The 25,268-nt window shown below is 29.9% G+C and overlaps 2 protein-coding genes across 6 annotated transcripts in view; both read right to left on the bottom strand.

Annotated features, from left to right (window-relative positions):
• mesh (sushi domain containing 2 mesh) overlaps positions 1–21,315 on the bottom strand; it is a 97,446-nt gene extending 76,131 nt beyond the window's left edge. For all 5 annotated transcript variants that reach the window (XM_065515982.1, XM_065515978.1, XM_065515979.1 and 2 more), the window contains exons 1-4: positions 21,240–21,315; positions 20,521–21,003; positions 787–1,025; positions 537–724 (exon numbers count right to left, since the gene is read on the bottom strand). In XM_065515982.1, the coding sequence (XP_065372054.1) occupies positions 537–724; positions 787–1,025; positions 20,521–20,884 (791 nt within the window). In that variant the 5' untranslated portion in view covers positions 20,885–21,003; positions 21,240–21,315. The remainder of the gene's footprint in view (positions 1–536; positions 725–786; positions 1,026–20,520; positions 21,004–21,239) is intronic.
• On the bottom strand, positions 5,233–6,716 carry bnk (bottleneck). The gene is made up of 2 exons (XM_065508947.1): positions 5,632–6,716; positions 5,233–5,586 (listed from the first exon to the last, which is right to left on the bottom strand). Exons 1-2 carry the CDS (start codon positions 6,701–6,703, stop codon positions 5,264–5,266), a joined length of 1,395 nt encoding a protein of 464 aa, XP_065365019.1. The 5' UTR covers positions 6,704–6,716; the 3' UTR covers positions 5,233–5,263.
• Positions 21,316–25,268: the final 3,953 nt, after the last annotated feature.

Genomic DNA, 25,268 nt, shown 5'->3' with positions numbered 1-25,268 from the left:
GATTATTAAATTCTCTTAAAATGTAACCACAAACAGTTTTTATCCTCTACTGAAAATTTTAAAATTTTGAGTTAATACCCTCTTGTTGATCAAGTGCGAATTGTAAACCTTGGAAGCTCCATTAAATAAAGAAGTCCATTATAAAGGCCACCCTAATGTACACACAAATATACATACATACACCTATGTTTATAAATACAAACCAAAAAGTATGAAAAACAGTCTCTGTACAAATAATGATAAAAACCAACGAAATTTGGGGCATTGGTGCGTATGAATGATTTCAACACAAACAACAAACTCATATGAAAACATCAAATAAATTTAACAATTTTGTGTTTTTCTCTTTTTGGTGGAAAAGTTTATGAAAAGATATTTTTAAAACCTCAATTCAAACAAAAAAATATATATACATATATAGTTAATATTAAGTTTAAAAGCAAATAAATAAAGCTGTTAACTGAATTCATTGAATTATGAATTTTTATTAATTTCTAACGAATATTGAAATGTGTAAAGAAAATAAATGCACTTACCGGAAATAAACACCAGGTGTACGTTGATCAATATCGGTGGCATAAATGCGGCCAACACGACATTTGGAGAAGAAAATGCCGATAAAGGAAGGATCATTTTTCTTGGGCCAGTCTTTGACGGGAAATACCAAGGGATATGTGAAATACTCAGGTGGATCGGAGAATTCCAAAAAGCCATTAAGAGAAACCTGCACACACAATTTCAATATTACATATCATTACAATTATTCAAATATTTGTTCACACTTACCCTTGTATAATTAAAACGGAAACCAAAGAAGGGTAGTTGAAAATTAAGATTCTTGTGTATTTGTGTCGTGGATGCATGTATATCAAATTGATAATCACCCCGACCACCGTACAAATCCTGATCGAAATACCAGTACATGAAATAAGAGCGAATTTCCGCCAAACGTTGTGGGCTTATGTTGTAACCATTTGACAGCGAGTGGGAGGGCATAGTGGGCGGTGCAACTCGATTGTTGGGATCTAAATGAAAATTATAATAAATTATGATTAATATTTATTTAAATAAACTTTATTTCATTTTATATATTGTAAAATAATATCTTTCATAAAGTTACTCTTATATGCACTTATGTATATTCACAGCAAATGAAATTTTAATGAATTTTTTTACTTTCTCCTTGATTTATTTAACCTTTAAATTGCTTTTAACGCATTAATGTAAGAAGATAAGCCAGCTAGATGTTACTACACATCCGATGATTTTTTCACAGAATTTACTTAAAGACCGTTTATATTGTATCACAAGTAATAATTTTGTGTAGAAGTGTACGAATGGGATCGTTTAAATGTAATATGTAATGAAAACATTTGACATTGAGAGAAAATACGGAAGAAAACTAACAGCTGCTATCATCTTATTTCAACAGTCAAACGACTTTCATCATTTTTTTTTTGACATATGGGCAATTCCACGAGAATCGCTACCACGACTGAAAAAACAAAAATCCTTGAAAGATGATTTGAATAGAAGAAAATAATAAAATGTTACTATGTGAAAGTATTTAGATCATATTACAACATTTTAAAGACAAAAATAATAGTTTAAACTCATTATATTTAATTTTTTAATGTTTTAGGTATATTTAAGGCTAAAATTGCGGCAAGAACTAGGCTCTCAATTAGCTAGTAGTATGAAATGAATTTGACTCTGATTGTTTTTTTTCTATTGTCAAATTGTTTATTGAAACCGAATCTATATTTTCTATTCACTTTTTTAGTTTTTGTATACATATATTTACAGAATATATATTGTTTTATTATAAAAGAAAAATCTTTCACGTACGGTGTGTCACGTACGATATTAAATTTTAATTATTATAAAATCATCCAAAGATTGTTTTTATTTAAATATGACGGATTGTAAAGGAAAAATATTTCGTTTAGTGTAAGAAATTAAAATAAAACATAACGCCTCTCACGATTCGAATATTTTCGCATATTTCTACATGTACCTCAAAATGAGTTCCGTTTTATGTCACGTACGATATACCCTTATTTCGCTCAATATTTTGGACAACACTATTTCGAAAGAACTTTTTATTATTTTAAAATAAAGTACCCTCTGAATGGAACATAAAGACCAAATTATTTTTCAGATACTCTTATTTTTGCTAAAACTATTCCACTCTATAGGCGTGGAATTTAATTTTGTTTTCACTTTGTAAAGTCTTATCGTCTAAAGTCACCTTTAATATTATTACATTTTGTACTTAGGTTTGAACAAAAATTACATGAGTGAGAAACAACTGGAGGTTTAGGAGATTTTGTAAAACAAAAATCATTTTAATTTTTTTTTTTTTGATTCTACGAAATTTTACAGAATTTCTCTTTAAAGAAGCGTAATCTAAGCTCTTAAAGAAACTCTAATTTCTATCCACAGATCTCTCCAATTCTTTTTTTAAAATCATTGGATCCAACAACAACATATATTATGAGACCTCATATGATTCTTGCCATGTCTGTCCATCTATCCGACTGTCTGTTAAAAACACTATAGGGTCCAAACGAAAGGAGCTAGCTGGCTCAAATACTCTGATTTAACAAGGTTTATTTGTCAGTCACCTATTATCAGTCACCTAGCCTCCATACAAATGTACCCCCGGAATACCATTTGAGTGGCCGTAAATATATTGATTATGCGGCAATCCTCATAAAATTTTGCATTAATTAGTTCTAAGTACATACTTTGAAATTATACTGTAAAGTCCCTAGTTATGAGCAGTAACTGAAAGAGCAAAACTGCTGCTGACAACAGGCATCTGTCAGTTAACACCAGTCAAAATTTGAACAAGCCGCATCATTGTGTTTGACGGCCATTGATACCTCGTGACTTGAGGAAAAATGTGAATTCCGTCTGCTCATTAAGCATTAGTTTTTGCGAAAAAAAAAAACATTTTTCAAATAAAGGCTAAGCTTAATAAATACTATGTGCACTCTGCACCATCAATTTCAATGGTGAAAAAAGTGGTTTACTGAATTTAATTGGGGTCATACAAAAACGTAAGATGGCCAGTTGAGGTCTCTACACCAGAAACAATTGAAAGAAAATCACGATATGGTGTTGGCCGATCGGAGATTGAAAGTGCGAAAGAGTGTGGATGGCATGGGCATCTCACATAGCTCAGTGGTTTCAATTTTGAATGATCACTTGGGTATGAAAAAGCTGACCGCTTGAAGGCTGCCGCGTTTGCTCATAGTCGGCTGCACAAAAGGGTCAACACATGTGCAGTTTCCATGGCAAAAATCCATTAAAAACATGTAAGAAAGTATGGTATGTAATGCCCTACACCAAGTAAATGAGCAAAAATATTTTCTTTTAAGATTTCACTAATTTGTCTTCGTGAATGATTTTCGGAAGTTGGCCTTATATGGGAGCTATGACTAATTATGGACCGTTCGCCATGAAATTAGGTCGTGTGATTTATGTCTATATGAAAGTTATTTTTGTTGAGTTTTATGTAAATTATCTGTATATTATCTGGCTTTAGCCCCGAAATGTCTCGGCGGAAAGAGATTTAACTCCACCGATGAAATCATATCACAAAAAAATACCTATTTTGATGACCTCGATAAATCTTATTTTGTTGAAGGGATAAAAAAATTGGAAATACGTTAGACAAAGTGCATAAAGCTCACATGAGACTATGTGTGTTGAAAAATAAAATAATTTTTCATCCATTCATGTTTCATTCGTATTATATATGTAAAAGAAAATCCGATGTAGAATTTGTTTTAGATCAATCCAAAACAGAGGGCAACAAAATCAAAAAAAAATTAGAGGCTTTTTAAACCACTACACAATTTTGATGTATTGTGGTTTCCGTAGTACAAATATGGTCCAAATTTTGAATTCTATGGAGAGGTTTATTTTTAAAAAAATGTTTTAGTTAAACTTTGAGTGTTTTTAGACGTTTCTCCACATAATTAATGATTACTCAAAAACGTTTAGTCCAATATTATTAAAATAAACATAGAAAAATGTATGTGCTGTATTTCTATAGCTATTAATACATGTAAAATTTCCATTCAAAGCACTCGTTCGCTATAGAAAAACAGCACATTAAATTTACATATCCTTTAATCCATTTATATATAAAGGTTATGTAAATCTCAATCTCAATCTCTCTTATGTGGAGAAACGTTTAACAAAATTTATAATTTTACTTAAAATTTTTTTTTAAAAAAATCTATCCATAGGATTGCAAAATTTTACCATTTTTGTACTTAGGTAGCCATGATGCATAAAATCTATATAGTGGTTAGTTAAGCCTTTTTTTCCTGCTGACCCGTGTAATTGATCATAAATTCCATATAAGGCTCACTTCTGAAAATCACTTTAACGAGCATAAATCTCTACAAAATATTCATAGGTGTCTATGAGCAAATGAAACACAGAAACTATTTTTTTAATTGGATTTTTGTTCAACATTTAATATTTGATTTTTTGTTTTAATATTTCTACTTTGACCTAAAACATAAAACTTCAAATAAAATGTACAGCCTATAAACTTAATCCGATTTTGCTAAAATGTTCAGCATTTGATTTTTAGATGGCGATAATTGTAAAACTATAAGGACATAACATCCAATACGATTCCCTTTTGATCATATTAACAAGTGTACATCTGAATCCATCGCATTCTGCCCCTGCTGACTATAAGTGCCGACCCCTGATTTAAGCATGTTATTGCTTTAAAGCAATTATGAAATCAAACCAAAAAATTTTTAATTTTTTTATATATATTTTGTAAAAAAATCTTACTTATCTATTTTCTTAAAATATGTTTACAAAATAAAATTAAACTTAAATTTAAAGAACTAAGTTCTATAAGAAATACAATAATATTTCAATTATATTATTATAGTCCTTTTGTCGGTAAATAGTTTAAAACTTAGCATACGTTTTGTTTTTTTTTTTTTTGCTACAACTACAATACAATAATAAAAAAATATGTAGAAGAAACTGTTAAAGTAAAAGAGAAAAGTAGAATGGAAGTAGAATGGAAGTAGAAGAAAATTACAGAAACCTTTAAGGTAAATGGATTAGTAGGTTTCACTGGTTGCTTAACAATCTTAAATTATACTAAGAATTAAGTAAAGTAAAATAAAAAAGGAACTGCCCTGTTAAAGCAAGAGGGATTGTTGTATGGTAGTTGATGGCATGATGATATCTTTGCTGTGGTTACCGCCACTAAATCTTAATACTCCATCATAATGCGACGTTCATATTCGGCTACACGTAATTTAACTGGCATTACCAAACTTAAATCTTCCATAACTGTGTGCATTTGTGGTTTAGTGCTAGTCGAACCAACAGTTGAGTTTGGACGCAAAATGGGTCGTCGTGATTTTTCAACCGAAGCTCTACGGCGCAAGGTACTTTTTCGCTGTGTCGAAGTGTTTGAGTAGGTAAATGTGCTGGAAGCTGATGATGGTGATGAGGCCAATGAAGAGTTGGATGATGATGTTGATGGTGAATTTAGGATGGCTGGTGCTTGCTGAAAGAAGTTTGGTGTTGTTGCTGTGGATGCCACCATATTCGATTGTGAGTGTGAAAGGTGTGTGCTGGGTATGTCTTGCTGCAGATTCATTTCCAATTGTGTTGACCATCTTTTTGGTTTCAGGGGAGTGGCAAGAGGTGTATTTTGTGCGCTGCTAGTATGTTGTATGGTGGCTACATTGGTGGTCTTACTATTTTTTAACAGATCTATAAAGGAGTTCGAGTGTGGCGAAGTAAGTTTGTTGAAAAAGCAAATGCGATCTTTAACCGACTGGCTGGGATCGAGTGGTTCAGCCGCAAATGTTGCATTCATTTGTTGAGGAGCCTTGAAGTAAGCATCAAACGTATTGTTAAATTGTTCTGATGAAGTGTTAGCAGATCTGCTTATACCACCCGTAGTCAGGTTCATTTTCTCATATGCCACTGCATTGATTAATGGTTTTTTCAGCTGCACTTTTGAGGGTGTTTGTAAACTCATTGAATTTTCTTTTTCAGCTGTTGAATTCATGCCAAAATGTTGCATGGAGTTGGCTGTTGTTGCGGCTGCTACTGGCTCTGGTGATGTTTCCAATGAGCCAGAATTACGTTTTGACATTTGCAATGCCTTCTCTCTTATTTCGCATGACCAACTTTTACGTCCGGCATGATGTTGTGGTTTTAATTGCAGCGCTTGTTCATCATCCTCATCGGAAGCGGCTGAACTGCGCTTTGACAATTCCAAAGCTTTTTCTCTTAATTCAAACGACCATCTCTTTTGAGTGGCATGTAATTTTGGTCGTAATTGCAGTTCAGCTGGTTTGGCTTGTTGAGCTGTGGCTCCTTTCTGCAGACCACTGGAATAAATTGATTTTGGGGTTTCATTGGGTACAGCCAAATAGTTTACAGCTGGTATTGCAGTCGCTGCTGGTGATGCCATTATTTGATGTTCGTTAACAATACTTTTTGGCGTTGAAGTCATCCATGAGAGTTGAGGGGTGACGCTATTGTTGCTGCCATGTACAGCGGAAGCTCTTGGTGGTTTTGGTGGCGGTATTGACATGTCAATGTCATCGACATCCATGCCACTGTCATTGCATTCGGATCTATGCGTTGCCATATTGTATGAGTAGAATTGGAAGTTGTATGCGGTTAAACTCATTTTTATTTTACTACTTGAATTGATTCTTCTTGCTCTAGAGAAAAACAAATTGATTTTATTTTGCGATTTTTTGTTGCTGTTTACTTTTCGTTACAATTGACTTGTTGTGGTCGTTGTGACAGTTGAAGTGCGTTTAATGAATTGCTCTACAAATTACTGTGTATTTATACTTGAGCATAACTCTCATGTACATCGATAAATATCCACATACAAACACACATGTCCCACTTAATCCCTTCACTACCTGCAATGCAATAGTGTCCTGTATTTTTTTTTTAATCCTTAAAATATTTTTTGGCACACTTTGTTGTAATTTTTTAATGCCCTTCGCTATCTCATACCTGTTGGTTTAATGTGCGGAGTGTAAAAGTATGCACGAGTAGGTGTATGTTTTCGATGACAGTGGTCTCTTTGAGTTGTCAATGATTTTCTATTCCCTATACTAATGGAGACAATCTTTAGTCTTTAATTATTCTGTACATGTTCCATTTTTAATGCGATTAACGAGGGCTCATAAAATCTGTTAATTCATTTCGGGTTTAAATGCTTTAAATGTAATTTTAAGTAATCTACTCTTGCATATTCCCTACAGCTGTGTGTGCATTTCTAATAAATATTTAGCAATATTTTCTTAAGATTCTAAGCTGATATTTGCTTTATTGAGATATTCATAAAGGATCTTATGTAATCTGGAATTTTATTTAATTATAAGTTTCCAAAACAGTACAGCTTAATCTAGTTAAAGTTAAGCCGCTTTATACAGTTTTCTGAAATGTTTGTTTCGAATTAAAATTTCATTTCAATGAAATTTAGCATATTTAAATATTTTGTATTCCGAGGGCTCAACAAATCAAATCCTATCTGATTCATGGACGATTCAGTTTCTGTTATTCTTAAAGTTGCAACTTCAAAAAATCATAAGTGTTTGTTTTGATTTTAAATTTTCCATTTATTTCAGAGATATAAACATAAATGTATGTTTTACTTTCGTTTAAGTTAAAAAAAAATATTTTTTAAAAGGTAAAACTCATATATATAAAACAAAAGAAACAATATTAAAATTAGTTTCTAAAATATATATTTATGATGTTTTGGAGTGTAATTTCAAGTATAAACGAAGTGATCGAGAAAAACTATAAGTATTTCCGAACTCAATAGACTCCAACAAAATAGAATTGCTGCATGAGAACCGTTTTTGTTTCAATCGTAGGTTTTTGTACTTTCTGCAATTTTAGCTTGACTTATTGGTCTTTATGTTTTTAAATTCTATCTTCAATCGGTGGTAATTATGTTGTTAAACAGCAGCTCTTTGTGTTGTTAAATATTTAGCTTCCATCATAGATCTTTATGTTTCCATTTATGCTTCAAACACAGGTGTTCAATTTTAGTATTTTTAGCTTCAATCGTAGGTCATAATATATCTCAATTTTAGCATCAATTATAGGTCTCTATGTGGTTCAATTTTAGCATCAATTCTAGATACTTATGTTGCCCAATTTCAGCTTCAACCTTAGCCCTTATTGTAGTTCAATTTCAGCTCGAATTATAACTCTTACTGTAGTTCAATTTAAGCTTCAATCGTAGTTCTTGTTGTAGTTCAATTTCAGCTCCAAACATAACTCTTACTGTAGTTCAATTTCAGCTTCAATCGTAGCTCTTATTATAGTTCAATTTCTGCTCCAATCGTAGCTCTTATTGTGGTTCAATTTCAGCTTCAATCGTTGCTGTTATTGTAGTTCAATGTCATCTCCAACCGCATCACTTATTGTGGTTCAATTTCAGCTCTAATCGTAGCTATTATTGTAGTGCAATTTCACCTCCAATCTTAACTCTTACTGTAGTTCAATTTCAGCTTCAATCGTAGCTCTTATAGTAGTTCAATTTCAGCTTCAATCATAACTCTTACTCTAGTTCAATTTCAGCTTCAATCGTAGCTCTTATTGTAGTTTACTCAAAAGTCTTAATGTTGTACAATTTTAGCCTAAATAGATCTCTTATTGTTGGTCCATTCTAGATTCAATCGTAGCTCTTTATGTAGTTCAATTTCAACTTTAATCAGAGGTCTGTATGTTATTTAATTTCAGCTTCAATCGTAGGTCTTAGTTAAAATTCGGAAGTTGGCCTTTTATGGAAGCTAATGACTAATTATGGACCGATCCTCACTAAATTTGGTGGTGCGAGTTCGGCTTATACAACTTATTTGTGCTGAATTTGGTTTGGATAACTATATCACTAAGAACTTAACTATTTTCAAATAGGGCAATCGTATGTGGGCTAGGAGAAATAATGAACCGATTCTATCCAAATTCAATAGGGTTTGTCCTTGGAGCAATAAACCAAACCAAATTATGTCATATTATCTTCAAAATTGCGTTATTATAACCACCCCATTATGGTGGTGGAGGGTATAAAAAATAGACTTCAAAATAAGAGAAACCCCTAAAAAAAATAAATGCATAATATAAACACATAGAACACATAGCAAACACATTTTTTGTACCAACCTAATGCTTAGCTTTTCCTAGTTCTGCTGAGCTCTGTGTACTGGTGTATTAAAAAAAAATAAATAAAGAAGAACGAATGCATACCCCACATACTTTATGTATTTCCAACAATTAAAAACAAATTTAAGAAGTAAAAAAATGAACTCAACCTTGAAAATAAAGAATTTTCTCAATAACCACCTCATCAGTATTGGAAAATTCCTGGAAAATAATTTCCGTTAAATTTCTCCAAAAACATACAATTACATTTAACAAACAAACCAACAAAAAAAGGACAAAATAATTTTGCGAAAATATGGCGCGTTTTAATTTGAAACGCTCTTTTTTGCTGCTGACATCATTAGGTTTTTGTTTTTAGCTTCTTTTTTTATTTCTTTTTAATCTTGTGGATTTTGAAAAGTTTCAATTTGCAGCTGCTGCTTATAGGTATAAAAGCATTTAGAATTTATTGTTCTTGTGCACTTAAGACGCTAAATGTTCGCTAATCTTTTTATGAATCAAAAAACATTTGCTACCAAAATAAACGACGAAAAAACAAGCGGATTATGTTACATTTAGATACTAATCCTTTTTTGTCACATTTGTCATGCAACAGATCTCAAGTGTACGGGTGTAAGTATGTGTGGCATGTATGCACGTGTGTGTGCTTGCAGCATCCTAAGTAGGTGCCATAAAAACCCACTCTTTTTTTCTGCAATCTCTGTTGAAGAAGTAAAAAGGGCTTTATTTATGCTGCGCCTCTGACCAGGTACTCAAGTACTGAATTATTATATTTGGGTTCTTCCCAAAAAATATTCTTTCTATATCATTCTCTCGCTTTCTAACAGCATTAGTATGGAATACGTTAAAGATTTCTATGCTATTTAAATTATGTATTATTTGTACTAGGATTACAATTTATCAGCTCGCTCTCTCACTCACTCTCTCTCTCTAATGTTCGCACAGTGTGCATAGATGTGTGCGTGTGTAATTCATCCTTGTGTAGTTTAGATTTCATTGTGTTGTGTTTTAGTTGCAAATATTTATGGTGAATTTTCCTCTAAAGATCCTTTGTATTGAGTTCAATTATGTCAAAGCTAGATATTTTGCATATACAAGGGACGTACGAAAAGTTCTTATAAAATAAAATAGTGCCAGACTTGTAGAGTTTTAAGCAGGTTTATTTCAGCTTCAATATTTTCTATTTATTTACAATAACTTTCCATTCAACCCTCCTATGTTTTGTGGTATTGCACCATGAAGTATGTACATTTGTTTTATCTTTAAGTATGATTATGTTTGGAATTCCTAATTTGCTTTGTATAGTCTCTTACTAACTTACATACTTACTTGAGTTTGAATGTCTATTGTATGTGAGTGTGTTTGTCGTAATTACTTAAATTCACGTTTTTGTGCGGATTAATGTGGCAAGTAATTCAATTTATGTAACTTTCATAAATAATTTTAGATTTCGTGGCAGGAATTTCACAGAAAAGAAAATTGTATGCAGATTTGTTGTGTTCGTTTTGCTTTCATTGTTGCTTGTTGGTTTTTATTTTCAAATTGTTATTTAATATTCATACTCGTAGATATTTTCAAGGTTTAGTTAAATGATTTCAAAGAATTTTGGTTTTCTTATTACTTTATTATAATGATTACTGCTAATACATTTCGTAATTTAATATTTCTATTGTTATTTAATGTTGTAGAAAATCGAAAAGTTTAATTTATTTGAGGTACATATAGCATCACTTGTAGGCAATTTTATTATCATAGAGGAAGTGTATTGACACAAAACTAGCAGCGTGTTTGGTTTATGGTTGTTAGGAATCGGTTCACTTCACTTTAACATGTCGTTATCATTGGAAAGAGCCAATTGACACCATTCATATTAGTGGTTGGTACTCACAACCTCCAGGGCCCGCGCCTGCCCTCCAGGTCAACCGTTTGGGGGGACGCACAGAGGGTTGAAATATACCAAAAGTGGCGATTAATTCAAAAGCTGAACTTTATCTGTTTCAGTCATGTTTGGTATTGGGTTAAAGTGCATTAAATAATACATCACAAACTGCTAAAATTACAGTTGTGAGTAACTTACTTTATTGGCAGTGAGCGGTCAAAGTCAAATAATTTTTACAAATTTTGCGTGCTGTGGTTAAAATTGAAAATTGTGTTATTTCAAGAGCTTATATTTTTTGTTAAATCTGTTAAAAGTAGAAATATTCAAATGGAACCATCTACTTCAGGTATTTGAGAACATAAATAAATAATTTTTGTTTAGATAAATGTTTTGAAAATATTTTTTAAGATTTTTTTTAAAGTTCTCCATTATTGGGGTTTTTTCGATATATAGATTGAGTTTAAAAAAAATCAGGGCTAGATCGGTTAAATTCCATTAAATGCTCTTAAAATATGAACTTTCAGCTTCTATATAAAGAAAAAAATCGTGCGGGTTTATTGAGGTTTTTTACTTATTTAAGTTATAGTGATAGAACTCCTCTTGCTAAAAAACATATTCTGATACAAAATAGGTTAAAACATTTTTTTCTTACATTTTTTTTAAAGTTGTGTTTTTATGTATTTATGATTGTTTATTACAAAAATTTATAATATTGTCTTTTGTGGCTTTTTTTTAAAAAAATTTGTACATTTATAAAATTTTGTGAAATACAAAAATTAGATTTTAAATTAAATTTATGCTAATGTAAATACATATAATAAATTTATGTTTTCAATTTTTTAATAGCATATTAAGTATGCTTTTATTTCCAATTTACTTCATTAATTTATCGCTTTCCATTCCAAAGTTACAGCATAAATTGTGAACTAAGGTCTTTTTTTCCAAAAAAAACAATAATGCGCTTAACGGGTTAAAATTTTTTTTTTTTAATTTTTTTTATTTTAAATGCTGTGTTTTTATGTATTTATGATTATTCATTACGAAAAAATTATAATATTCTCTCTTGTGACTTTTTTAAAAAAATGTTTACATTTATAAAATTTTGTGTAAAACAAAAATTGGATTTTAAATTAAATTTATACTAATATAAATACATATAATAAATTTATAATTTTATTTTTTTAGTAGCACATGAAGTATGCTTTAACTTCCAATTTTATTCATTAATTTATCGCTTTCCATTCCAAAGTTATAGCATAAATTGTGAGCTAAGGTCTTTTTTTCCAAAAAACAATAATGCATTTAACGGGTTAAAAAAAATTTGTGTTTAAACTTTTTTTTTCTAAAGTGCTGTGTTTTTATGGATTTATGATTATTCAGTACTAAAAAATTCTAATATTCTCTTTTATGACTTTTTTGAAAAAATTTTTAAATTTATACAATTTTGTGTAAAACAAAAATTGGATTTTAAATTAAATTTATGCTAATGTAAATACATATAATAAATTTATGTTTTGAATTTTTTAATAGCACATTAAGTATGATTTAATTTCCAATTTTATTCAATAATTTATCGCTTTCCATTCCAAAGTTACAGCATAAATTGTGAAAAAAGGTATTTTTTTCCAAAAAACAATAATGCGCTTAAAGGGTTAAAACAATTTTTTTTTAACCTTTTCTTTTCTAAAATGCTGTGTTTGTATGTGCTTATAATAACTCATCAATAAAAAAAATATAATATTTTAAAACTACTGCTTCTATGAATTAATCGCCACTTTGGGTACCATTCAACCCACTGTGGGACGGGAGAAAATTAAAATTTGTTTTACATTTTTCCCCATATATGAACACTTTTCGGTTTTGGGGGAGGGGTCGAAATTCCTATTTCGCCCCTGGATCTGCGCCTGCACCAGGAGCATGATCGATTATTCGCCTGTAACCAACACGAATGTCAACGAAGCTCATCTAAATGATCAAATAAAGCTAGTTCGTAACATGTTATTATAATTCATATTGCATATTCTTTTTATGCCGACAACTGATTTAGATACATTTTACAGTTCTTCAATATACACTTACATTATTCTTATTAATATTGCATATTCTCTTTATATACTTTTTACAGTTCTCCAATATAAGCTTATGTTAATCTTATCAAACTTGTTCAAACTTTCAAGAATGTCTGCAACAAAAAAAATTTTAATGCCGTTTTAAAAAATAAAAATTTCGAAATTTATATTTCTAAAACGACTGCGAAGATTGTAAACATGTTAAGCTTCACTTGAAGGTAATTTCATTGCGAAATTTTTTTCAGTTAATTCAATAAACTAAACCGTTTTTGAGTTACGCAAATATATGTTGTGCAACCTCCTCTATTTTCGAAATAATGGTATATCTCGAAAATACAAGCTAACCTAAAAAACGGTTAGTACTACTGAATTCAGCGTACCCGAATTAGTTTAAGCCGCTGGATGCCCCTCTTGACAGAAAAAAAAGTGTCAATTTCGTGCATAGTTAAAGTTTAATTTAAATGAAAGCGAAATCATTATGCAAAATATGATTATGGTAAATCCTTAATAAAACAAGTTAAAATACTATATTCGGTTGTAATGAATATTAAGTATCCTTATCACTTTCAATAACAATTATGCTTTGATTTGAATTTTAATTCGCAACTACATATAATTATAAATATGCTGTAATTTACAAAATTATTTAACATACTTATATTTCAAAGATTATAATTTATTGAGCTTTAGTTCAGTTTTATATAAAAACAATAAAACTTAAAGCTCAATTAATTATAATAGTTAAAATTAAAAAAAAAATATGTAGAATAAAATAGAATTGACAAAACTAAAATTTCTTTAGTAATCCAAAAATAAACAGGTTGATATTAGAAATTTTAAAAGGTCAAAATTGCATGCATAAGTATCGGCGAATATAACACGAAAAGAGATAGAAAAATTTATATTTTTAGTAAAATTCTCCGAAATATTGGATTTTCATCATATTGAAAACTCTTTAGCTGTAATAAAAAGGGTTTTAATTTCTATGAAAAACGTATAAGACAGCTTAATTTAGTAACTTTATTTGCAGTTGTTATTAATATACCAATCAAATAAGTTTCCAGAATTGTTTCAAATGGTGGTGTAATGGCTATTTTTACAAACAATAATCAATTTTCTGGGAATTATTAAATTCTTTTATTTATGTTTATAAAATCACCTGCCATGAATCAAAATATTACTCATTCAAAATTGTAGTAAATTCTCTGTACTTGTAATCGAGTTTCACATAAAAAAATAAGAAACACAAGAAGACTTAAAATTATTGTGTTCTAAAATATTTACTAGAAACTTAATCATGTTATACGTTGATAAGATAATAAACACTGATATAAATAATATTATTAATTTTTATTAATTGAATATAGCTACATAAAAAAAATAACAATAATACAAGATATACATATATATACAAGATATACATATGAATATATTCATTCAACCTGACCGAAAAATTGATTATCAATAAAAGGATTCACTTGTTTCAAAAATAAAGCGGAATATTGAAAAAACTCAAGAAGGGCACCCAGTGGGTTAAACTAATTCGGGTACGCTGAATTCATTGGTGGTAACCGTTTTTTCGGTTAGCTCGTATTTTCAAGATATACCGTTATTTCGAAAATGGAGGAGGTTGCATAACATATATTCGCGTAACTCAAAAACGGTTTAGTTCATTGTAAAAAATTAAAAAACCGAAATTCAGCAATAAAACATGTTTTTAATCTTCGCAGTCGTTTTATAAATATAAATTTGTTTGGCAAACAAAACATAATTTTTTAGCAAAATTTCGAAATTTTTCCACTGAATTCAGCGTACCCGAATTAGTTTAACCCACTGGGTGCCCTTCTTGACAGAAAAAAATGTAAATTTCGAGCACAGTGTAATTAGTGGGTTGGTGAAAAATACACGTTCGTATCACGGAATCATTTTCTGAGGCAATTAGATGATGTCCATCTGTCCTTCCGTTCATGGACAACAACCAGGTAAAGTACTGGTGAGCAAAGAACATGCTCAGTTTTGAAGACATTTCAATTAAATTTGGCACATGCATTTTTTCCAAGGATGAAATTGGCTTTAAATAACACTAGTTTTTCATTTATTGCAAAAAAAAACAACAACATTCAAAATGTTGATCTCAAAGAAAGTATCAAAGTATCTCAAAGAAAGGTCAATTCACAAAGTCTCCTATCATGTCATATTGTCATAATGTCCTAATATTTCACGATTTGGCTTAACCGACTCTTGGGCGTTCGCAGGTCTCTGCTGGTGATATTGACCATATATGTAGCGTGAAATACTACAAGTATTTTATTCAAAGTAAAATGTTTGATGTATAACCTAATGAAATTATAAAGTGTTATATACCAATGGAAAGCTTATAAAAATTACGCTTATTTTTAGGTTCATATTGTAATCCTATTGAATATATAGCTAAAATCAGATCGGGGTGGAAATAGGTTTCGAAAAGTTCAAATAAAATATCCGAAACCAAATTCAACACAAATAAGTTATATATAAGCTGAACTAGCAGTACCAAATTTTGTGACGATCAGTTTATAATTAGTCCTAGGTCACATATAAGGCCCACTTACGAAAATCACTTGAACTAACTAGATCTCTTAAAAATGTTGGTATCCGAATAAAATTCAACACAAATAAGTTTCGAATATACCGAATATATGCTACCTAATTTTATGGCGATCGATCCATAATTAGTCATAGCTCCCATATAAATTTTGAATTATACATAATTATCTTTTTGGTGTAGGGTATTATCATATGGTTAGGAACGGGGCCACTCTAATATACATACATACAATCAAACCAAATGGTTAACAATATCAACAGGTTGAAAGAACTGATAAGATAAAAAATGTTAAAGAATTGAAATATTCTTGTGTACAAATACATTTTTCTTCATATTCCAATTTTTGTTTTTGGAAATTTCTTATTTGTGTTTGTTTGTTCTTTTTTTGTTTGTAACATTCTAAACGATTTAGGTCATAGTCATGTTAACAAATATTGTGAAACAATTACAAACAGTAAAATGTTGCTTGAAATGTATGGAAAATAAGTATTACAAAGACTTTTAAAGAATTTTTAATTTCCATTATTCACATGTACATATTTCAAGTTCTGTTTTGCAAATGAATTTCTGTTTTAAACTACAGGTTTATTTACGACTAATATTGGTTTTAAAAATGAATGCATTGTCCTGTGACTCATATCAATTTTATTACAATCATAGTAGATAACGTTTAAGGGTACAAGTGAAATCAGCACTAAATGAAAATAAGTGACTCATTTTGTATAATTTCTTTACACACTATATAGCCCCAAAAATTCCAGCACTTGAACATATTGTTGGAATTTGACTTGAATGGATATTTAATTATGTTTTAAACATGAAAGAAATAAACAAAGAACATATGGCATGAATTTATGTTTCATTTTTACTGGAGAATGCTTTTGAAATCATGTGTAATTCATCAGTATTTCAATTGATTGACTAGAATTCAACGCTTGAATTACACTTGCATTCAACATGATTTCCATTAAAAAGCTTATTGGGAAAAAATAATGAAAATTCTGAATTATAAACATATATCGCTCATTTGCAGCAACAACGTCATAACTCAAAATCCGGGTGTTTTGAATTTAGTAATACAAAATATGCGCCGTTCTTTAGTCTTTCATATAGTTTTATCAGAGTGTTTTTTCGTTGTAAACGTCAAAATTAAAATTCATGTTTTCTCGTATATTTGACAAGTAAAAATGGGTTAAATACAGATTTAATATTTAAATAAGGTTTTATTTCTGAAATCGCATGATTTGTTGAAAATTTATTTAAGAAATAGTAAAATATCATAAAACATTCATCGCCGTTTTTCTTGAAATGACTTTTTTATGACGTCGTTGCAGCAAATGAGCGATATGTATTATTGAAAATGTGTTTTTGTAAACACCGATATGACGGACATTTCTATGTTCACTAGATCAAATAACGAAGAATATCAAATAACTAGGAGTAGTACAAGTACTTTTCTGGAGACTATACTAGAAGGACATTTATAGCAGGATAGAAAACCCACATAGAATATGGATTTTCTGCAGACGAGCGATATGCTCGAAATGGGGCATTACCGACCGATCGATCATAACGTATGCCTCGATAGTATGATGGACATCCTTAGAGAAATATAGAGACTGTGCTGTAAAAGCATCTGTGATGCAATGAAAACCACATAGAAAACAGATATTGAGAATATTTTATCAATACTACTACCGATCGAAATACAGGTAAAATATGAAGCTGCTCTAGTTGCAACTGGACTGATGACAATGGGAGAATGGCTGGTAAATGGGCATGCAAGCAGACACCAAAGAATAATTAATATACTACCGGAGGGAAATATTATCACTGAAAGATGTAAAAGACCGTAAGACCAGACGAACAAGAATGATATAAGAAACGAGAGTAAGGAACCGATTATGATTCTAATATTGGTGAGCAACTCGCAATGATCTTCCACGAAATAAGGTAAATACTTTCACCCTAAAGATCATAATACTCTTTGCAGCCTCATATAACTGATTACAAGAGAAATGATCAAACAAAAATCCAACTCGTATTTTTACGGATAGTCAAGCTGTTCTTAAAACCCTAAGGAATGAAATTGTTAAATCTCGAAACCTTTTGCCATTATCGGATTCGAGCTGGCGGACAAGCTATCCAGGATGGGATCACGTATGGATACTGTCAATATGGAAAACAACAAACCAAACAAATTCCCATGGTTTAAAGATGAACGAAAAGAGTAGACAATAAACAAACACATTAGAGACTGGGAAAACAGAACAAAAGAGATTCTGAACCTAAATAGGACAACACTCAGAAGACTAGTTAATGTGTTAACTGGACACACTTCTGCTAAAGCTATTATCGGTCTATCCAACAAAACGATCAGCAGAGCGTATAAAGAAGAGGACGAAACATTGGAACATTATCTATGCCACTCTTCTGCTTTTAGTAGAATCATAGATGAACATTTTTGTATGGCAAGCACTAAGCAATTACATTGAGGAAACTTGGTTCTTAATCTTAAATACCCTCCGCTCTTCATTGAAAATCATATTTTGATTCGAATATATTTATCAAATATAAAGATTCTGTAGTATAAAAGACCTAGTAATTCACCAGTAACATGTAAAATTTAATATTCAAGGAATATAATGCAAAACAAGTAAGAAAATATGGTCGGTCAAGCCCGACCATATAATACCCTACACTAAGTAAAAGAGCAAAAACATTTTTCTTTTAAAATTTCAATAATTTATATTTTTGAGTGATTTTCGGAAGTGGGCCTTATATGGGGGCTATGACCAATTATGGACCGATCACCATGAAATTAGGTCGTGTAATTTATGTCTATATGAAAGTTGACTATGTTGACTTTTGTGAGTATACCAACATTTTTAAGCGATTTATGCACGTTAAAGTGATTTTCAGAAGCGGGTCTATATGGGAGCTATGACTAATTATGGACCAATCGTAACAAAATTTGGTGACATGAATTTTGTATATATAAAACTTATTTGGAGCGCAATTTGTGGAGATACATTTATAAATTAAACATTTATGACCGATAAAGTCAAATTTCGGAAGGACATTTGTATGGGGGCTAGGTGAAATAATTGACCGATTTCAGCCAGTTTCAATAGGCTTGGTAATTGGGCCGAAAAAATAATATGTTCCAAATTTGATCAAAATTGCGACCTGTACTCTGCGCACAAGGTTTAAATGGACAACCAGCCAGCCAGACAACCAGACGGACGGACATTGTTTAATCGACTCAGAAAGTGATTCTAAGTCGATCGGTATACTTTAATTTTAATTTTGGGGCGTTACAAATATCTGCACAAACGCATAATGACTATGATGGTGTAGGGTATAATTAAACAACTTATCGTATACATTGTATTATTTTTCAGTAAAATTTCATACAATTTTCACAAAACATATTGTAGCCATATTTTCTATTATTTAATAAGCAATCTCTCGAGGACTAAATTATGATTTCGCAATGTCCTAGAAGATAACAAAGTTAGAACACTATACACAAAAAATTTTAAAAATCTTTAACCCATATTAACCAGAAGTAGATAATACAATTACTGGTCGATATGTTTTACATGAACTATTTGTTACGTTCTTTAAAGCACGATTTAAATTAAATTTGGAAAAAAAATTAATGTAAAATTTGAAAAACCAATTCAGCATTTATTTTGGTAGTTAATTTCATAGTTCAACACTATTAATTGAATCGTTTATTTCAAAAACCAGTCAAGCAACAAAAAATTTAAAATTGAATTATTGGGCGATTAATATTTTGTAAAGCTGAAAGCATCGTTTAAGGCAAACAAAATTAAATACTGCCCGTATTATGTTGAAGCAAAACAGAGAAATCCATTTATTTCAAAAAACAGTCAAGCAACAAAAAATCCAAAATTGAATTATTGTGCGATTACTATTTTGTAAAGCTGAAAGCATCGTTTAAGGCAAACACAATTAAATACTGAGAAATCCGTGTTTAGTGCGGAAAGAAGTCAAGGGATTTATTTTATACTAATACCAGGTCCTAATCTATTTTTGAATATGATGTTAAACTCTTTAAAAAGTTCATTTGTCATTTTACTTTTGAAGTTCCTAATAAAATTAGAATATTTCGTAGGTTGTTTTTTTCAGTCAAGTGCAAACTTGAAATTTTATATATATGTTAATATACACAAATGGATAACTTTTGCAGGAAAAAATATAAATTTTGTAAAAGTAGGTTTTAGGTTGCTAAATCAAAAATCAATAATTTGTTGCTTAACTGGTTTTTAAAATCAACGATTCAATTGTAAATTTGATATGCGAAATTGTTTAAATATATTATTTTTGACTTCAGGTTATGAAGTCCAAGTAAACACTAAATCAAATTTTTAACATGTACAAAGAAACTAAAGTTTGTCTTTCATTGTACCACACAATTCATGTTACTCACTTTACAAATTGTACAGTTTGTACATGTTAAAAATGATAAAAAGTTATAAATAAAACGATATGTACTCATCATAAAGGTTATCTACTAATATCAGAAAATTAATAACTTATCTTAAACAAACAAAGCACATTCATTAATTTATATATTGTTGTGTTTTTAGACATTGTATTGAGAGAAAAAAAATTATTAAACAAACTAAAAACGAAATATTTAATTTATTTTAATTTAGAATAACTAAGTAAATAGATCACCCTGTAATTCTTTAAATGTTTATTTTTGATTTAGTACTTTTTAATAAACTATGTATGTATGTACTTACTCCAATTATAACCATTATCCGTAATTTCGTAACCCAATTCACCCAAATAGTCATCAAACATTTGCAATGCCCCAGAGCGTTGCAAAGACGAATTGTTTTTGGCTGCCAAGACCTTGTTGGTTGATGTCTTGACTGGATTGGGCTTTGTTTTGGGTTTAGGTTCTGGTATAACCTCAACCATTTCCACCGCCTCATTTTTGTTCAACACTGTATCGAAATTCTGTTGTTGTTTAATATTTTTATCTTTATTTGTTTTAGCAGATGCTGCAATACTTTCAGTTTCGGTAGAAATATTTTCATTGGCAATAACGTAGGCTATGAAGCCACAAGCCAGTAAACTGGCTAAAAATAGTTTAAAACGCATTGTTTTTTAATGTATTTCTCTTAAAATGTAATCGTATTTTTATTTCGTTTTTTATTTTCGTAAATAATTTTTCGTTCGTTTTTAAATAAAAAATTTTTAAGCTGTAATTAACTTTTTCACTAAAATTAAAAGAAAATTAATATTTAATTAAATTAAAAAATAAATTATGACATCATCACTCTTTGAATGTAATGTTTTTTAATTTAGTTCATATATTTTGAAAATAATGCTTCTTCTTTAGTCTTATCAGTTTGTGCCACTAATAATTTTCTTATCAGCCAGATAAATTTCTGAACATTTTTTATCTTTATCAGTATTCTTTTTGTTTTTTCACTTATTTATCACTTCACTTTACCGTTTATTGGAAAATACGTTAACACAGCTCCACCGTTAGATTTAGACTAAAGTCGGGGCGTAGTCTTTGGTTGGTGGTGGGCCCTATATTCACTTGTTATTTCGAAAACTTTTTTTCATTATCTTATCTTTTAAAGGCTTTAACCTTATATATGTATTAATAATGTTACTTGCTACTAATATTGCTAAATGTAAAAGCTTTTCCCACTATTAATTGTTGTCGCTTTTGTTAGTCCAATTGGAGACTTTTACTGTATTATTTTAAATATTTTTAATAGGAATTTGTCTTTGCGGAAGTAGATTTCGACCATAAAACAAAGAAGTTAACATATGAATCACTTCATACAAAAGTATTGTACAAAGTACATACATATATTTAAAAATAACTATATTTAAACAATCAAATAACTTAATTTCACATGAGAATGAAAATGAAAATGGCACATTTTAAATTGGTACAATTGAGAAAATCAGCTCCAAATCTGATCAATCGTATACTATACCAAATTGGTAACAGGAAAATAATCGTAATCTATTACTCATATTTCCAACATGCTAAACTCTGAAAAATAATTTTTTATACGAAAACAAAACAAATCGACAACCTAGATTCCCAATAACAGTGTTAATTAACGTTTATTCCGTTAAATTACGAAAAACCAAATAAACTTTATAAATTAGCTTCTGATTTAACAAAGCATTTTGATCTGTTCTCTCATATATTTCCGTCCAAACATTGATTTTCTATAAGATGAACAACGTTAATAACTTTGAAAATTAGCTTTTAATATACAAAGGCAGCTCGATCTGCTGTGACTCATTCTTCTGAGCAAAAATTGGTTTTTATACGAAAAATTGTAAATAATATAGATTTTTAGTATAAAAAAACTCAAAAATCTTAAATTGTTCATAAGCTCAATCTGTGATCACTGGTTTTTTTATACTAAAAATTGATTTTTAGTAGGTACTGCGATTTTAGGGAAAATAAGCCCAATCTGTGATCACTGATATTTTATACAAAAAATCGATATTTAAAAACCCAAATATTTTAAATAAACTCAATCTGTGATCACGCAGATCACATTTAGTATAAAATATCAATGATCACAGATTGAGCCTATTTTCCTTAAAATCGCAGTATCTACGAAGATATGAACGATTTAAGATATTTGAGAGTTTTATACTAAAAATCGATTAAAATGGAATAAAATATGAATGATCACAGATTGAGTTTATTTTCCTTAAAATCGCAGTATCTACGAAGATATGAACGATTTTAGATATTTGAACTTTTTTTTATTATAAATATCGATTTTTAGTATAATATCAGTGATCACAGATTGAGCTTATTTTTCCTAAAATCGCAGTATCTACGAAGATATGAACGATTTAATATATTTAACTATTTTAACATAATATCGATTTTTAGTATAAAATATGAGTGATCACAGAATAGCTTAATTTCCTTAAAATAGCAGTACTACGAAGATATGAACGATTTAAGATATTTGAGATTTTATACTAAAAATCGATTTTTACATCGACAGACGCTGTCCTGACCAAGTTAAAAAAGCTTGTGTTCGATTTGTGAGAAGCCGTTTTAAAAGGGTTAAAAAGAAAAAAACGTATTATTGAATGATAATTTTTATTCATATAGGACATAGAATAAAATATACATAGAAGCGCTACTGAGAGACAAAGAACCTAAGTTTTTTGTCAAAATCCTAAGACTTGCAACAAAAGAATACATATAAATCAATGTACATATTTTGAGTTTTTATATAAGTAATCGAATTTTGGTCTGAAAAATTAGTGATCACAGATCGACCTCCTTGTCCTGATTAATCGCTTATTGGCCAAGTTATTAGCGAATTTAGATATTTTGAGTTTTTATATAAAAAATCGATTTTTGGTCAGAAATATGAGTGATCACAGATCGATCTCCCTTTTTTGATTAAACGCTTACTGGCCAAGTTATTAGCGAATTTAGATATTTTGAGTTTTTATATTAAAAATCGATTTTTGGTCAGAAATATGAGTGATCACGGATCGAGCTCCTTTTCTTGAAACGCTTATTGGCCAAGTTATTAGCGAATTTAGATATTTTGAGTTTTTATATAAAAATTTGAAATTTGGTCAGAAATATGAGTGTGATCACAGATCGAGCTCCTTTTCTTGATTAAACACTTATTGGCCAAGTTATTAGCGAATTTAGATATTTTGAGTTTTTATATAAAAAATCGAATTTTGGTCAGAAACATGAGTGATCACAGATCGAGCTCCTTTTCTTGATTAAACGCTTATTGGCCAAGTTATTAGCGAATTTAGATATTTTGAGTTTTTATATAAAAAATCGAATTTTGGTCAGAAATGTGAGTGATCACAGATCGAGCTCCTTTTCTTGATTCAACTCTTATTGGCCAAGTTATTAGCGAATTTAGATATTTTGAGTTTTTATATAAAAAATCGATTTTTGGTCAGAAATATAGTGATCACAGATCAAGCTCCTTTTCTTGATTCAACGCTTATTGGCCAAGTTATTAGTGAATATTTTGAGTTTTTATATAAAAAATTGAATTTTGGTCAGAAATATGAGTGATCACAGATCGAGCTCCTTTTCTTGATTAAACGCTTATTGCACAAGTTATTAGCGGATTTTAGATACTTTGAGTTTTTATATAAAAAAATAAATTTTTGGTCAGAAATATGAGTGATCACAGATCGAGCTCCTTTTCTTGATTAAACGCTTATTGGCCAAGTTATTAGCGAATTTAGCTATTTTGAGTTTTTATATAAAAAATCGATTTTTGTTAAGAAGTTGAGTGATCACAGATCGAGCTCCTTTTCTTGATTAAACGCTTATTGGACAAGTTATTAGCGAATTTAGATATTTTGAGTTTTTATATAAAAAATCGATTTGGTCAGAAATGATAACAGATCGAGCTCCTTTTCTGGATTAAACGCTTATTGGCCAAGTTATTAGCGAATTTAGATATTTTGAGTTTTTATATAAAAAATTTAATTGTGGTCAAAAATATGAGTGTGATCACAGATCGAGCTCCTTTTCTTGATTAAACGCTTATTGGCCAAGTTATTAGCGAATTTAGATATTTTGAGTTTTTATATAAAAAATCGAATTTTGGTCAGAAATATGAGTGATCACAGATCGAGCTCCTTTTCTTGATTAAACGCTTATTGGCCAAGTTATTAGCGAATTTAGATATTTTGAGTTTTTATATAAAAAAATCAATTTTTGGCCAGAAATATGAGTGATCACAGATCGAGCTCCTTTTCTTGATTAAACGTTTATTGGCCAAGTTATTAGCGAATTTAGATATTTTGAGTTTTTATATAAAAAATCGAATTTTGGTCAGAAATGTGAGTGATCACAGATCGAGCTCCTTTTCTTGATTCAACGCTTATTGGCCAAGTTATTAGCGAATTTAGATATTTTGACTTTTTATATAAAAAATCGATTTTTGGCCAAAATTATGAGTGATCACAGATCGAGCTCCTTTTCTTGATTAAACGCTTATTGGCCAAGTTATTAGCGAATTTAGATATTTTGAGTTTTTATATAAAAAAATCAATTTTTGGTCAGAAATATGAGTGATCACAGATCGAGCTCCTTTTCTTGATTAAAAGCTTATTGGTCAAGTTATTAGCGAATTTAGCTATTTTGAGTTTTTATATAAAAAATCGATTTTTGTTAAGAAGTATGAGTGATCACAGATCGAGCTCTTTTTCTTGATTAAACGCTTATTGGCCAAGTTATTAGCGAATTTAGATATTTTGAGTTTTTATATAAAAAATCGATTTTTGGTCAGAAATATGAGTGATCATAGATCAAGCTCCTTTTCTTGATTCAACGCTTATTGGCAAAGTTATTAGCGAATTTAGATATTTTGAGTTTTTATATAAAAAATCGATTTTAGGTCAGAAATATGAGTCATCACAGATCGAGCTCTATTTCTTTATTAAACGATTTTTGGTCAGTAATATGAGTGATCACAGATCGAGCTCTTTTTCT

The sequence above is a fragment of the Calliphora vicina genome, chromosome 1 (assembly GCF_958450345.1).
Source record: "Calliphora vicina chromosome 1, idCalVici1.1, whole genome shotgun sequence".
NCBI lineage: Eukaryota > Metazoa > Arthropoda > Insecta > Diptera > Calliphoridae > Calliphora > Calliphora vicina.
This window is presented reverse-complemented; position numbering and strand designations above follow the sequence as displayed.